Consider the following 16,998-nt stretch of genomic DNA (forward strand, 5'->3'; position numbering starts at 1 on the left):
TTAACCAAAGCCAAATTGAACAAATCCATCCTATTGTTTTGTGCACATAGACACAATCTAATACTTTCAACAATGATCATATTAGCGCCTAGGTGAGGCAAAACTTACATATGTGATTTGCTCGGCCTTTTATCATTGTTGCTTGGTAATCATTTGGTAACTCCATCTCTGAATCTACTGTGTAGAACTACTGAGAGAAAAAGATTAAATTCACTTTAGAACCGGCTATTATAATATCTAACATTTTCTTAGAAAGTCTTGATTAGCTGAGCACATAGAATCCTGACAAATCATTCTCTTTTCAGACTTTTCGGACGAGAAGGTGTGTGTGTCTGTGTATGAGCGTGGGTGTGTGCTAATGTATTTCTTTATGTATTTGGCATCTCTGGGTCTGCGTCTGTGCGTGTGTCCGTCTACGTGTGTGTTAGGATGTTTACGGACATACCTTCCGATTGCCTGAACACATGCCTACAGCTGTGTCTCGTTTCGAAGGCGCAGAGATTGATTAAAAGGTTTGAATGTAGGGGGAGGAGGGAGGAGATTGTCGTTAACGTTGCCTTGGTAACCAGAAGGTTGTGCTGAACGATGCAGCGCGGGGGATCGGGGGATCGGTCCGGTGACCTTGGGGGGCTCTGGAGTTTCTTTGTGGCTTTGCGTTGACGGAAGCACCTGGGAGCCAAGACTGGGGGTCTTGAGATCTTAACGCGCACGCCCCTCTCTTCATTATGTGGCGTTAAATCGAACATCGTTAGATCTACTCTGCCAAGACACACTCCTCTCTTCCTAGCCCTTCTCACGCAAGTACCCGCTTGCACCGCTCACGTCACTCACACACAAACACACACGGACATATGCGCACACACGACATGACGGACGGATACACATACACACACACACACACAAGTGAAGTCACACAACCCCCCCCCCCCCCACACCCACACACACACACACACACACACACACACACACACAACCAACAACACACAAGGGAGTTGAGTAAATGGGAAACAAGGATGATTACTATTCCTTCGAAACAAAGACATAATAAGAGGTTGGAAGATTATGTGCGCCTCATTTTGGATTCAACACATTTCACTCAACTTTGAAGTGGAAATGAAAAGGTGGCAAAAAAACTGCACTGGAGTGGCATCTGCTTCCTCTACACTCCCGCAGTCTTAAGACATCTACAACTAACACTATATAAATGTCCATACCTTTAAACTGAAAAACAATCCCTCAAAAAAGTCACACACAGATCGCACAGGGCGGGAATTCAGACATCACCTTTGGCCGTTGTCACAGAGTGCCGAGATGTCACTGTCTGTCTGAGATGAATAATTCACCCTGGGACAACAAGAGAATGTAGAGCCCTCCTCGGGCTATCCTTCACATGATGACGTGACAAGGGTTCACAAGCTGCTCCATGAAAACGGGGCCAGGAAAACACACTCTCTCACTCGCTGTTCGATGAAGTCTGAGATCAGAGGGGGGAGAAACACCGTGTCCGGATGTTTCACAGCGAGACGAGCATGCACACAACGTTTACTCAGGTAATTTCCACATTTCTTCAAAGGCTAGATACTTTAAAGGGTAACGGCACACAAGTTTCGGTTGGCCTCCAACTAAAGCTTTCCACAAGCGCTCCTTGTTGATATTCCCGTAAGGGTCTTACCAAATAATTGTTGCACACTGTTCACTTGGGGTATTTACTTTTATGTATTTGTAAGCAACAAATGAGGGTTGATTTTATCAACATTATTTATACCTGCACATTGAGGAGAGCATAGAGCTGAGAGTGAATGTCCTGTTCAAAAGGGGATCTATTCTCGTTAAGGAGATCCTTGATGCCACTCAATGTGAGGCGCCACCTCTGATCAGGGGAGGCATTTCCGATCCCTCCGCACACTGACAAATCTATTGTTCTTTGATGAAGACTCCAACAGGAAGCAGTTAGTCTGCCACCTCTCCTTTCTTTTACAGGCTAAAGGAACTATAACGTTGGTGGTTCAATAAGCCAAACACGAGGGAGAAGGGCATAATCCTCTCTACCAAAATTGGTTGGGGCAACTGCAATCAATAGGCCTCCCCTGGGTGAACGCTAGGAGGGAACCTGGCTTCAGTGTTGACTGTTGTTCATCACCGGTATAAAGTGGAGTGAGGGATTGGGTGGAGGAGGGAGGAGATTGTCACCATTGGATCAAATTAACATAGAGAGAGAGAGGGGTCCTGCATATAAATGCCCATCTGTTGTTTGGTGTGGAATTGTTCAGCGGACAGGTGCTTGTTATGCCTCCCTGCCACGGTTCTCTGCTGTGAACAAACGCCATTGGTTTAATTCACTCCAGCAGCTTTGCCTCATCTTGCTGGAGGCCAGGCAAGTGGGTCACACACACACACACACACACACACACACACACACACACACACACACACACACACACACACACACACACACACACACACACACACACACACAGAGACACACACACACACACACACACACACACACACACACACACACACACACACACACACACACACACACACACACACACAGACGCAGACGCAGACACAGAGACACAAACATACACACACACACACACACACACACACACACACACACACACACACACACACACACACACACACACACACACACACACACACACACACACACACACACACACACACAGGCCAAAACACTGCCACGCTTTTTGCTTTGAAGTGGTAACACAAACAGCTTTATGGTTCTGGACAATACTTTCTGGAAAATATGCCCAGGCATTGCCTGAATAATGGTTAGGGAAAATACACCGTAAACACTGTTGTGGCAGTAGTTTTGTACATTCGTCATACATAACCTTTCTGTATAACGGTTTCAATAGTGGCTGTATGATTTGTGCATTTGCCAAGGTGATTTGTGAGGGTCAAATTATTCAGTTTCAAAAAGAAAGATAGACAACACACAACATATAGCATATAAAATATTACATGATTTTACATATAAGCAGTGCTTAGACATACTTTCCGGAATTTGTCCAAAACAATTATCAGCAGTTACTGTGACTGTTCTGGGCTGTGCTAGACTAATCTGTAGATCTGTACGAGAGAGACATAGCTACAGGGTCTACAAGGTTGATGTAGGCCCTTTCCACAGTAGTCATGGAAGGAAAATCACAGACGGGCGTATAGTCTAGATAGATAGATAGATAGATCATTTATTGTCCCCTTGGGGAAATTGTTCTCAGTGAATAGGCCAGATACACATGACCGTTAACCACAACAACAACATAAAAACTACTACCCGTGCCTTGGTTAATATAGAAGCAGATCCATAGGAAGTGTTGCAGCGACACTTGTTGTTGTCCTATGATGACACCTCTATGAAAAGGGCAAATGACAAAAGTAAAGGTTGCTTAGCTCAGCATAGTGCTACACAGCTACACTGTAGCTGTGTAGCACTAGTGGAGGCTGACCTGTCACATAGCCGTGGATATACAAGGGCTGCCTTATTATGAACCGACCCCACCTAAAATAACTGAATATACATAGTGCTTTCTAATGGAAGTAGTAATTAAACTTTCATGCTAGGATGTCAGTCTCAGCCGAATATACGCATCAATGCTTTGACTACTTAAACACTCCTTTCATGCGGTTGTCAAATCACCCTGTCCTGGGAGTAGGCTTGGGTCTATTTCAAAATATAGAAGGCTTATAAAAAAGGATTGAGCTATATGCACTGATCCTTTTATAGTCCTACTTTAATTATTGCTGCCTTTCCACCAGAATGATCCACTCAAACCGCGTCCCATTTCACCCTGCTTTGTGATCAGATATAATCAGCAGAGCTGGAGCTTTCCGACGAGGCCGGCACTAAAGGCTCTTCATCAGGGTGTCAGAGTGTGCCATAAAGCGCAGCTAAATGAATCTAAAGTCTTCATTAGGCATTGACTGGTCTCCAGAGAGCATGGGGTTGTACAGACATTGATTTAGCTGTAATGGACGAGAAAATAGGGCACTATATGAACCAGGAGAGAGAGGCCAGGGGGCTTACTCAACCGAGCCGGATGAAAGGACTAGGGCACTCATACCGATGCTCCCGCGGCTTTAGCTTTATTTGTGCCCCTCTCTTCCGCGTTTGTATGTGTGAGTATCTGTGTTTGTGGATAGAGAACGATAATGAGAGTTAAATAACGAAAGAGAGAGAGAGAAAAGAGAAGGGAAGAAAAAGCGAGATAGAGAGAATAGACTGAGAAAGGAAGGGAAAGGAAGAGAGAGAGGGAGAGAATTAAGAAAGCACCGTGAGGCGATGAGGCTAAATCCCAAATGTAATGGCAAAGAGCATTCAGCACTAAACCAAATAAATACAGATGGTGCGTCTACACGCTCACCGCAGAGCGACGAGAGACCCAAAGCCCAGGCTTCACCAAGTAACGCCCAGGATAAAAACCAACTAACGCACTAGCCTCTCCTGCATGCCAACATCCAAAATAAAAAACTTTCCCGCTGTCCACACACTCACGGTGCTGAAATTACGCGGCCCGCAGAGTTCTCCTTGGTACCGACAATACAGCAGCATCTCCTCCAGCTGGTGTCCCAGGCGGTCGAGCAACTGCCTCATGGAAGGCTGGGACTCCCGCGGCGGAGGGAGAAAGTGGTTGAAGTCCAAAATTCTGGCGAGTGGAGACCAGGGGGGCTCGGCGCCGTTCGGGCTCTCGCCCTCCCCGCTCCGCGGCGCCAGAGCCTCCCGCGCCGCAGCGGACACCTGCCAGTTCTTCCCCAGGAGCCCCAGCCACCTGCCCGCACTGAATATGTCCGTCTTCTTCATCCGCCGCGGCAGCAGCAGGTTCTGGTTGCAGATGGTCACGGCGGGGAAAACGAGCCGCTTGGCGTAAATCATGTGCGCCTTGGTGTGCACGGGCGACGACAGCAGGTAGCGCACGCGGTTCGAGGACCAGGTGAAAAGGAGAGCAAGCGCGGCCAGAAAAGCCAGCAGCCAGGCGACCCTCCGCGGGTAGGAACCGCTGAGGAAGACGTGCCTCAGACCGTGGAGCGTGGTGTATTTTAAGAAAAGCTTCCCGGCTTCGGCGAGGGAGCCCGGTCTCGGTTTGGATCCAGAAGCGTCCCCCTGGCACATTTTCACCTTAAAAACAGGTTGCTAAAGGTGAAACCTTTAGCACCTTTGACGAACCTTTACCGAACTAACAGCATGATCACAGTGAATTGGGGGAGGGGGTGGGGATAGAGGGGGAAGTCCAAGCGTCTCCCGGATGGCCGTCGCCGTCTCGTCGCTGGTTTATTTTGAAGGGAGAGGGCGCGAGTGGAGCGCACACGGCGCGCGCTCGCCTCGCTCGGCTCTGAGAGAGCGCGTGGGGTGAGTGCTGCTGCTGCTGGTGGTGACGGGGGTTTTGTTAGTCGCAGAGCGGAGCGCTCACTCCCGCAGCTTGACCGGGGGGCGCCAAGTTATTCCAAATGATTTAGACCACCGCCAGCCAGCTGCAGCGGTAGGCAGGGTATAGGCTACTAGCCCGTGGAAGATTTCCTCCAGGCGCTGTGTTTTTTTCTTCCCCCCAAGCCGTTTTGAGAGACATGGGGGGGGTGAACGGTTTAAAAAAACGATTATTAAACACGAGTGTCTAAGTGTCTAATTTTTTTAATCCTGTAGTACTTTTTGCCATTCACTCACTCGCTCGTTCCCAGTCACCCACCATTTAAGTCTAATTACTTGGGAATATCGTTTGCTGCGTAGTTGACTGAAATCATCGCCTCCAGTGGCTTCAGACGATTTGTCTTCCTTTTCTGGCTTGTCACACGGATCTCCACACCCGCCCTACAAACATACACAGACACTATATTCCCTCCCTAGCCCCACGCTTTGCATTCTTCCTGGAAACTAAACGCTGTGTAGTCTACTTGTAGCTCAGAATGGAGGGTCTCTAACCCCTTGAATATAGCAGCTGCACACCACAAATGCAGGTGGTTTAAGACTCATGCGAAACATTCCACAAGCTCAACTCTTAAATGATCTCTTCTCCATGTATAAACAACGCAAGTTGTTGTCTCCTAAATGCCATGTTAAAGCGTGCTAATAAAATGATGCAGTGCCCCCGGTAAACGAATGCAAATACAGCGACCGCACATCGTTAACACGTCCCTGGAGACAGCTGCGGCATAACTTATTTTAAATAGGTTCTGTAACCTCCAGCTGCACTGCTTTCTGGGTCATCCGGGAAATCGGCTTCCAACCGGAGGAAAAAAAGAAACATGCCCGAATGAACCCCCAGCATCAACCCCTTCAGGAGGTTGGTTAAGTGGAGATGTATGCCCTGTTGGCCATCATCATCATCATCATCATCATCATCATCATCATCATCATCATCATCATCATCATCATCATCATCCGCGTAGCAGAGTTTTAGTCCTGAGTATTTCCTGGCTGTGGTCCAGGCCGGCTCATCCCTGAATACCACCATACCAGATCAGAGGCTCAGAGCTGCAGGTAGGCTTCTGGCTACACAACACTTTATTATGCATGTGTGTGTGTGTGTGTTTGTGTGCTTATGGTTGTGGTTTGTGTGTGCGTGTGCGTGTGTGTGTTCTGCTAGTGCTTTTGCTTGTGTGTGTATGTTTGGTGTGTGTGTGTGCATACGTGTGTGTGTTTATGTGTGAGCTTATGTGTGTGTGTGTGTGTGTGTGTGTGTGTGTGTGTGTCTATCTGTGTGTGCAGGCATCTATCTGTATGTGTGCATATGAATGAGTTAGGTCGAGGTAGGTAAATGCACAAGGGAGGGAACGAAATGGCTGGTGAATAAAAGAGTGGGCACCAATTGAGGACACCTTTGCTGTGTGTGTGTGTGTGTGTGTGTGTGTGTGTGTGTGTTTGTGTGTGTGTGTGTCTGTGTTTGTGTGTGTGTGTGTGTGTGTGTCTTTTTTTCCCATAGGGAATCACAGTCAGCAGTGCAAATAGAGCATGGAAAATCATGCATGTGAAGCAGAAATTCTCCCCCACGTCCCGCCCATCTCTGGCGGATGCGACTCCCCTACCCCATAATGCTTTCCCATTTCCACGTGACCCCATATATGATGCCCCGGTTAAGCCCCATTAGGAGCACATCAGGGGTTACAGCGGGGATGTTTACCAGGGCGTTGGGTCACTGTTTAGCCTTTGGACACTATGGTTCCTTCCTTTCGGGGCTGTTTGCCGGGGGGGGGGCGTCTGACCAGCGGCAGTGAGTCACCAGGCAGCGTGCAGAGAAGACCCCGTTGGGCGGACACGGTTTGACATGAGAGGTCTGGCCGCTCACATGACCTTTTCAATGTTTCCAGTTTGTGGAACGTGTCTGGACGTTTAGGGGTTGTGATGACATTCAATTCAATGTATTCAAACCGGTACACTCCTTCGGTCATGCCTCTGCAGACCATGACTGCAAAGGCAGAAGTACAGATATATGCTTTTTAAAGGTATTACTTTACACTATTCAGGGGCCTTATGTAGCAAATGTTTACACATAGGGTAAAATAGATACAATTAATAAATAAAATTGATATCGTAGTTACCCATGTGGCTGTTGGGGACAAGCATGCATGAAATATGGTTGACAATTGTGCAGAAGAATGTAATATGAAATGTCCCCCCTATACTTGTTGCATATGGCCATGATAGATAACCTATATATAACTTTAAAACACAATTGTTCAATCCCTCGTTCAGGCAGCCGTGCTGAAAGCACATTGCAGGCGGGAGCTCTAACAAGCTAATCTGTTCGGGCAATGGGATAATTATACTCAAAAACAATCCCTCTGCAACTGCTACAATTAAACTAAATACACTGCTATGTGGTGCTATGAAACCCCAGTTAAAGACTTGCGTTAATCCATCCCTTTGCTCTCATTCCCGACGAGCATGGGAGAAAACAGGGAAAGCCATTAAGGAGCTCTTCCCTAAAGCAATTCCAGGAGTGGGGAGCATGGACTATGTACTGCTTCACTGGGACTGGCAGCAAATTATGAATAAATCCTGGGGTAACTGATGAATACAACATTCCCAACACTCCCTTTATTTATTCAATAAAGAGCGAAAAAAGACAAATAAAGACACAGAAATTAAGCTGTTTCCTTGATTAGTATTGGCTGGAAGTAGAGAAAGAAGGCTATGACTAAAAGTCTATTGATTTTCCAGGGTTGCGTATTCTCCAATAGAACAAGCTCAGAGTCTATAAAAGAGCCAGTGCAAAAATGTACAGGCATTTCAAAAGCTATTTAGCCTTTCTACCAAAATCCATCATTGAAAAAAGCATGACAATGCTGTCTTTCCAGTATTTTATATTTTTACTTAAAATGGGACTACAACCAAAGAAAAAGACTGGATCAGTTGGAGCGACGGTGAATCTTGGAAAGCTACCAGCACCATGAGTGGCATTTCACTAGGATATTGTTTACGCTCTTAAATGACCTGTCGGCAGCCCTTAAGCTATCGCTCAATCAATCAACCAATCAATCACTTATAGTTGCATGCATAATCTTTTAGTGTGTATGAACATCAAGCAAACCCATATGGGACTACTCAAATATCTCAGTCTCTTTGAATGTGTATCCCCCAGTAGCAGCTTAGTCATCGAGTTAAGCACAGCGTGCGTAATACCCACACACCTACCAGTATGTGGTATCATTATAATTTACATAGCATCATACCTATATATAAATATATTTATATAAATATGTCTCTCTGCATCCCAATCTCCAAACAATCATCGCTTGAAGGCTGACGTTATATCCTTCCGTTCCTGAGTGATGTAAGCAATCAAGCAAGATGGTAAGGCTTTTTTTCACTCAAGTGCTTTTAGTATGATGGCTTGTATTACTGCAATAGTATGTCTCAAAGTGTGGCAGAGACATGCAATCACCTACCTATGCACTTCAGACACAAATCAACAAGGAGCCAGAACAATAAAGTGGGCCCTTTCTCTAGGCTAGCTGACATTGTTAACTACGCCGTCATTCAGCTCCTCAGCCAAGGGTGGTTGAAGAATTTGCAGTGGTAGGGGTGCTAAATCAAAACCCATGTCCTTCTTCACACATTGTCGGTCAGGACTCTAGTCCGACAGTCAAGCCAAGTCCAGTCAAATCCAATCTATTTATAGATCCCTCCGTTGAGTTGCACGGCGCTTGAACGATTTGACAGCACAGAAAACTCGGACAAAAGTTGCCGGGAAAAGAAATGACTCTTGAGCAGGAACACATCAACAAGGACACTTTCGTTCAGGATGGCTAACTAACAAGGCATTAGTGATGAAAGTGTCTGAGTTTTCATTTTACAAGAGAGACGTCGGGGTGCTACATTTGAAGACAGGGGCTACCATCTGGACCTGACTTTCATAGCTTCTAATAAAAATCCATAAACCAGAACAACCAGTTGCACTGACAAACCATTCTTCACCATGATTACAAAATATACGCCTATAGCCACAACTGTGAGAAACACAATATTCGGATAAAACAGTTGTGGCTAGTAGAGAACATATGGGATTCTCTTTTTACGAGGAAGCGATCCACGTGGATTTTATATATTATTTGGCCTTGGCTCAACTGGTTTGAATTAGGTTTACTTGTGATATGACTCATGAAAATGGTATTCTGCAAAACTTGCCATCCCTTGACATGCCAATTAATGCCAACATATTAGTTTATTTTGGTTCTAAAACAGTTCATTACTGAGGAAACCTTGGTTTTAGTCTAGGAATCAAATTGCATGAGTCTAATTATTTTAAGAACTATATACATAAGACTCAGAAACACTAGCTTTACTTTGTTCCACTACTTGAAGCAGCAACTTCCTTTAACACACATGCATGGTCTCTGATACCATAATGCACACATTATATCATATCACCTGTTTCACATGGTCTCTGATACCATAATGCACACATTATATCATATCACCGGTTTCACATGGTCTCTGATGCCATATAACACACATTATATCATATTCACAATGATTTATGGTCTCAGATGCCATAAGGAAACCGTTATATCATTTTAACCGTTTCACATGCTCTCTAATGTGAAAATTCTCGAATACTGAAATACATCTCTGACATGATTAATGGACAATTTAAAGATACAAGTGAAGAACCTAATAACAGCAATAACAGATAAAAAAAGTTAACCCATAATGCCTTATGTTATTATTCTATGAGGTTTAGCGGGTGATACAATTATTGTGTAATAGAATACAATCATATCGCGTGTGAAAGAAAACAACACTGTTTCAGCCCATCTCCGGATTTAATTTAGTTGAAATAGTTTGGACATACATAAATCACCATGCAACGGATGGCCATAAAATAAAATGCGTTATCTCAACCACTTCACCAAGTCAATAAAAATAGTTCATGCCCCATTCATTTGAAATGGGAGTAATAGGATAGCACAACATTGCAGATAGTCTCTGGATAGTGGCTCTGGGGGGTAAGACACATCATAAGGGTCCTTCACTGCCTCCATAGATGGGGATGGATTTGCACACTTTTTAGAGTCACAGAATGCAGCAAATCAAACTGTCAGTCTGGGGGCATACAGACCAGGCCAGGGTGAGCCTGGACCTTGGCCTGTTATAATAAATTCAATAAATATTAAAAACTGTAAAAATAACCAAGACAAAAGACAAAAGCTAGACAAAAACAATGAAAAGAGAGAGAGAGATTCAACAGTTAGGCCTGGAGCGCTGGGTAGCTGACAGAGGAACAGGTTGTGATTTACAGAGACAATTTTCCAGGATAATTGTGTGCATGGTCTGCTCTTAGGGACAAGAGTCACTGAGGAGCCCCACTCTCCCTACAGGGTAGAGAGGGGGACTAAGCTGTGGCATTGAATATCAGTAAAAGCCGAAGTAGCGGAAACTTGACACTAAAAATCGATAGTTTGACCTTAAACATTGGAAAATAACTCACCTTTATGAGACATTGTGCGCCGATTGAACTTTTCAATATAAGGATGGCATGAAGCGATTAGGCTCCACACGTAATGGCCAGGGTCAATTGTAAGTGGATAAGCTTGTGCCACGGCAGCTCTCTCTCTGAATGATTTAACGAGTTCATTTCTTCCGTTGTGCAAACCAAAGAAAACATATGACATGATAATATAATCATACGGTCTGGTTGCTCCTCAGTTGTAGGATAATTATATCATTCATTACACTGTTCCCGGGGACTGGAGGCCCATGTGAAATTCGAGTGGTAATTACTTGATGGAATTATGAAAAAATCACAAAACAACAAACACAATCGTTTAGTTAGGTTAACCAGTGAGGATTTGAGTGCGGGACTGACTAGCCTAAGGTAGCTTCACATAAATACTGAATTATCTTGAATTAAAGTTGGTGAAGCAGTGTTCATAGGATAGTCTCAGGGGTCGTGTGTACAGTACGGTACACAAGGATGAATAATGGATAAACATGATCTAACTTTGTCTTAATGTTGTTTAGGGTTCGTTCTCCCCCTTTCCACCTGCTGTCCTTCGACTTCTCATTCCCCCATTCCCCTTACGTCCTTGTCAATCTTTCCCCCTGCTTTTCCCCCAATCAGTCTGTCCATATCTAGAAGTTCAGTTCCTTTGTTCCCTTGTCTGTTTATTGTCCTTGTGTCTCGAGGCCTCGAGGTTCCCAAATTCTAAGTCTTTTCTGCCAGTTCATGAAATGGAGATTTTTGAGTTTCTTTATCAAGGCCCTTTGTTAGGTTTCCCGAGTTGTAGTCTACGTTTGGATCCTGTACTACAGTGTTCCACTGCCCTGCCAGCAGCGGACTTGACAGATGGTGCTTCGACACCAAAAATAATACATTCCCCACAATTCCCCATGAATTGACATGCTTTAGCTCTCCTTTGAATGCACAGAAATATTTAAAGTGGTTATCTAAGCCTTTCCATTTGTACTCTGTTAGCCTTGAATCTGCTTTAGGTAAGATTTGAGCATTACGATCAGAAGAAAGAGCACGATTTTGAAACCAAACAACCCATTAAACCACCCCTCCCTCTTGTCCCCGTCACTCCCTATGTTTCTCAGCCTTTGGGAAGTCTTGTGTTTCACGTACCTGTGATTGACAGGCCTGATGGATTCCTGGAACCAATCAGGGGAGATATGCCCTCCAGAAATGAGCAGGAAGCCGTCTTAAATCTAAATTGGCTCATCCAGAGGCGGACACAGTCAACTCGTAACAGATATTCTCAGAAAGCAATTCACTCATTGAGAGCTGACAAATCGCTAATCCATTTCTCACAAATGACACTCAAATAATAGATGTTAAATCTTACCTACGGCCTCTTTAACTGATGGATCGATAGATGTGATGGATCGTTAGCTGGATGGGGGAGATTATTCATTTTAGACCGCAAGGTGTAACGAAGGGAACTCCTGCCTGCAAAACAAGACTCAGGCAGGATAACAGAGCTAATTTATCCAGGCAGTCATGCGGATGGACGGACAGACAAAGAGAGAGAGAGAGAGGGAGAAAGAGGTAAAAGGACATGGCTCTGATGAAAGACTATTAGAGGGGCCACCGGCTACAGCATCACTTCCCTGGTTGCCCGGACTTTGCACTACCCATTTGATGCTTGGGAAGAGACAAATTAATGTTTTTTTGGTAAAATAAATTGTCCCTCTCCACCTGACATTCATGAATGAACATTTAGCGTAAAAAATCCCTCCCAAATGTTTTATGGGGTCTCTTAGGGTCTGTGTGCAAGCCAGCACTCTATGCCAGGGGTGTGTAATCTAAAAAGTTATATAAAGGCAGGAATGTAAGTATATGAATAATGTAGGAGCGCAGTTTAACAAAAAAGACAGTGGATAAATACAATGCATCTATGCATCTATCTATGGATCTATTCATCTATGGATCCATCTTTGGATCCATTTATCTATCCATCCATCAATGGATCCATCCGTCAATGGATCCATCCGTCAATGGATCCATCCCTCTCTCTCTCTCTCTCTCTCTCTCTCTCTCTCTCTCTCTCTCTCTCTCTCTCTCTCTCTCTCTCTCTCTCTCTCTCTCTCTCTCTCTCTCTCTCTCTCTCTCTCTCTCTCTCTCTCTCTCTCTCTCTCTCTCTCTCTCCATCTATCTATCCATCTATATGTCTATCTAGCCATTAGTGATGGGTTGGTCACGAACGATTCGGTCAGAACGAACGAATCCCGAAGGAAGAGAACGAAGAGAACTGATTCCCAAAACAAGAGAACTGATTCTTTTTTCTTTTTTTTGAAACACATAACAAAAATATGGTCACGTAAATAAAATATACAAACGAACAGAACTTCGTCTACCCGCGATTGATTGAGTCTATAACGTTCTCAACGATTCAGCCAATGAGAGTACTACAGCAGGTAGCAATCGCGTTGCCATGGCCCATGGGTAAACAAATGACAAATGACACCATTTTAACAGTTCTTCCAGGACCACTTCAGTACTTAAATCCTCAATAGACAAGCTGTCCGGTCCAGCCCCAAAATATTCACCAGGCTCCACCAGTCTAATTGTCCTAATCAGAGGACAGCGTACTTCATTATGTTCAATACAGCCTATTCACGTTCATTAAAATGATGATGATCATGCATCGCTTGAAAGAGCTGCTGCTGTTGTGGAAGCTTTTAACCGGTAGTGACATCTCTGAAGCTTATCTTTTTTGACAAGAGGTGCCTGGTAGAGTTAGTTTGCGTGTGCATGTGAAATAGTGTATGTGTGTGCGTGTGCGTGTGTGTGTGTGTGTGTATGTGTGTGTGTGTGGGTGCCTGTACATGCATTTGTAAACCAAATGTCAAGGGATGTCAACCTCCCACACTAACAAGTGTAGAGCTAAGGAGGATAGGGAGCTTGTTCGTTTGGGAAACACATTTCCCTTGTGGTGTCTAAAACCACTCCAGGCACACAAATACACACACACATACAGACAAACACTCACCCACACGCACAAACACACAGACACGCACATGCACACATACGTACACACAAAATGGCCACAAAAAATAGATAGAAAAGACTGTCCAAAGACAGCAGTGCACTGGGTTGAATCTAATGGAACTTTTATTTTGATCGAATTTCAGTAAACAGAGATATGGTTCCTCTGGAGATATTTATGATTGTGTGTGTAAGCTTGTTGATGGGGCTTTGTATGCGTATGTTTGTGTGTGTGTATGTGTGTGTTTGTCTGAGTCTGTGAGTCTGCGTGTCTGTGTGTGTGCGCACATAAACATGTCAACTCTTCATTTATATCATAAGGGATTCGCTGTTAATTGTTGGCATGTTGGCTCCATTTTCTTTTTTTTTACATATTTTTTTCCTCTTCCCAAATGGTCTCATATATCCAAATGTTTTGCATGGGGCTCTGGAGGCACAACAACATTAGCTCTGGCGGGAAGCCTCTCTGCAGGGCGGCCTGGCCACGGCGCCGGGAGCCAATTCCCCCGCTGGTATTTCAGCAAAATGTTCTACACTCTTCCAGTCGGGCTAGCATCATTAGCGCTTCCCATTTGCATCCGCTGTGCTTATTAGGCTGTGGATGTGCATAATATTATCACACACTCCTCCGCCGCCACTGCCCAAAGGCGGCGGCCGAGCCCGCCCCAGGCCGCCCGCTGGGAGGGGGGGCTGCCTGGATACTGGAGTAAAGCAGAACATCATGAAGGGATGCAGTAAGCGCAGACTTCCTGCTTACACACTGGGCCACGGCATCGCCGCTTACAGCAAACATCTGACTTTTAGTTATTCCCTCTTTGAGGTAGAGTGGTTGGTTTGAGCTGGAGTGTCTCAATCGATGGGAAATGTCGTTTTTTTTTGGCTTCTGGAGGATACTTGAGAGGCAAACTTGATGGGGATTACATGTGTGATATGGTGGTTATAACTGGAGTTGGGAGCATCCAAACACAAGAATGATAAGAAACAGAAATGCCTCTTGAGTGTTATGTTCATGGTCCATAGTGGTCGATGTTTGAGTGTTTGCTGCGCATATTGGCTGTGCAACATTTTCGGTAACACACACACACACACACATATATACACATGGTTTAAAAACACACACACACACACACACACACACACACACACACACACACACACACACACACACACACACACACACACACACACACACACACACACACACACACACACACACACACACACAAAATGCCTTTCGCTACACCTCAACATGTCATATGCGCCCCATTTTTCCAAAGACAGACGAGCACACACCATCCACATGCACGCTGCACGTCTGTCCCCATGATGGATCACTGGCCATTTCATTTCTATACAGCGCCACCGCGGCGCCTTGCTGAGGCCACGCTCTCATGTTAACAGCCTGTCTCTCTGGTGACACACCATGCAGTGCTGCTGAGAAGGGGAGACGCGGCCACCTGTGAAACCCCTGGAGGCTCTTAGCGGCGCGCTCTGGATATAGCATCACATAGTGTGGACCGGCCTGTCACACGCATGCTGTTGTCAGCCCAACGCTGGCCTCCCACGGCCTGTTACAGTCAGGCGTCAGTCCTCCATGGCAGGTCAAGTCACCTGGCTGTCTCTGGACCCAGCACTAGACCTTTATAGAGCTGCTCCCCAGTGGTGTCACGCCAGGACTAACACAGGCCTCGTTCAGGTCGTTAATCGGAGGCGGCAGACACATAATCAGTGTAGTAATGAGCGACACCTGTGTCCGTCCCCCCGCGAGGCCTCCTTGAAAAGGGTCTGTTATCGATGAGCACGATGGCACCGTCCCCTGAGACTCTGGAACCAATGGAGTGATTTAGAGCGGTGCGACAACACAACGTGGTCTAGGACCGGGGGTGTTGGCGTGGTTACACTGATGCTGTTCAATTTGCCGGGGCCTTGAAATGCAAGACTGTGTGCTTCCTGTGCAATCGCACTCTCCCTTGGTGTAAAATAATTAATCAATACATGAATAAATTAACAAGAAAAATAAGGACACAGCGATAAAGAGCGGGTGAGAGACAGATTGGGGTAGAGATATTGCAGATCATTAGTATGTCAAAGAGAATGTGCACTGGGAAGGTTAACATTAGGTGTGATTTTTTTTTTTTTTGTCAGTACATTTTAAAACACAATACCCAAGACTGTTTTATTCCCCCTTTTATTTATTTGCATAATTCCTGATTTAAAATCACCTTAAGTCTTTGTCTATTTATAGCGGGAAGAGAGAGCTGTATTGTGTTCACATGCGTAAGTCATTCTGAGCACTCTCTTGCTTGGCATTGGCTAAGAAGTAGTATTCTGTAAGAAGCCATTAAGGTAAAGTCATATGCCTAATTAGCTGATAACTGGCTGTTCGCCAGTCCATACCGTAAAACATGTCTTACTCCTATGTAATTGCCCCCAGTATGGCTGGATTATCCCTAATTTTTACACCATGGTGAGGCATTCATCTTTGTCAAGCTACACAATCCATGCCTTCGATTTTTCACCGCTTCACTAGCTGTTCAGTAAATGTCGCTTGATGTTTCTTGCGCTGAAGAAGATGTAGCCCACTCACTTCTCCAATTAATAACCAGAGCTTTATATCCTGTTGGATGTGGTTGGATGCAGATAGAACTGGCTTTATGACTGATTCGGTTGGCCTCTCTTTCCAAGAGACGACCAATCAATGACTTAATTAAAAAGGTTGCATGGGGGGAAAAAAGGCAATCATTCACCGGGATAGAGAAGGAGTAATATGTTGCCATTCTACCCAGCCCACGGATATTAAATGACCCTCCATGCCCTGACGAGGAAAAAAATATGTAAAAATAATAATGAAGAGAAGAGTATACTAATGAGTCGACCAAGAGTACCGGGAGGATGCAACCCCTCCAAACAAATGTCTGTGTGTGTACATACACACACACAGACACACACAAAAAAATATCCACACTCCCCCATTAAGAACAACGTATAATGCCTTAACTTCTCTGGAAAAAGCTTGCATAAAAAAAAGCAGGAAGTGCTCTGTCACAAA

At 45.0% G+C, this 16,998-nt stretch overlaps 1 protein-coding gene across 4 annotated transcripts in view; it reads right to left on the bottom strand.

Moving 5' to 3' along the window:
* The window catches only part of asic1b (acid-sensing (proton-gated) ion channel 1b), a 148,536-nt gene that overhangs the window by 24,443 nt on the left and 107,095 nt on the right, over positions 1 to 16,998 (bottom strand). The window contains exon 1 of one of the 4 annotated variants that reach the window (XM_030375947.1): positions 4,523 to 5,380. The exons of the other annotated variants lie outside the window; for them this stretch is intronic. Within the exon in view, the coding sequence (XP_030231807.1) occupies positions 4,523 to 5,137 (615 nt within the window). The 5' untranslated portion in view covers positions 5,138 to 5,380. Of the gene's footprint in view, positions 1 to 4,522; positions 5,381 to 16,998 lie in introns of those variants that run through there. 4 annotated transcript variants of the gene reach the window in all.

This window comes from Gadus morhua, chromosome 13 (genome assembly GCF_902167405.1).
Source record: "Gadus morhua chromosome 13, gadMor3.0, whole genome shotgun sequence".
In the NCBI taxonomy this organism is placed as follows: Eukaryota; Metazoa; Chordata; class Actinopteri; order Gadiformes; family Gadidae; genus Gadus; species Gadus morhua.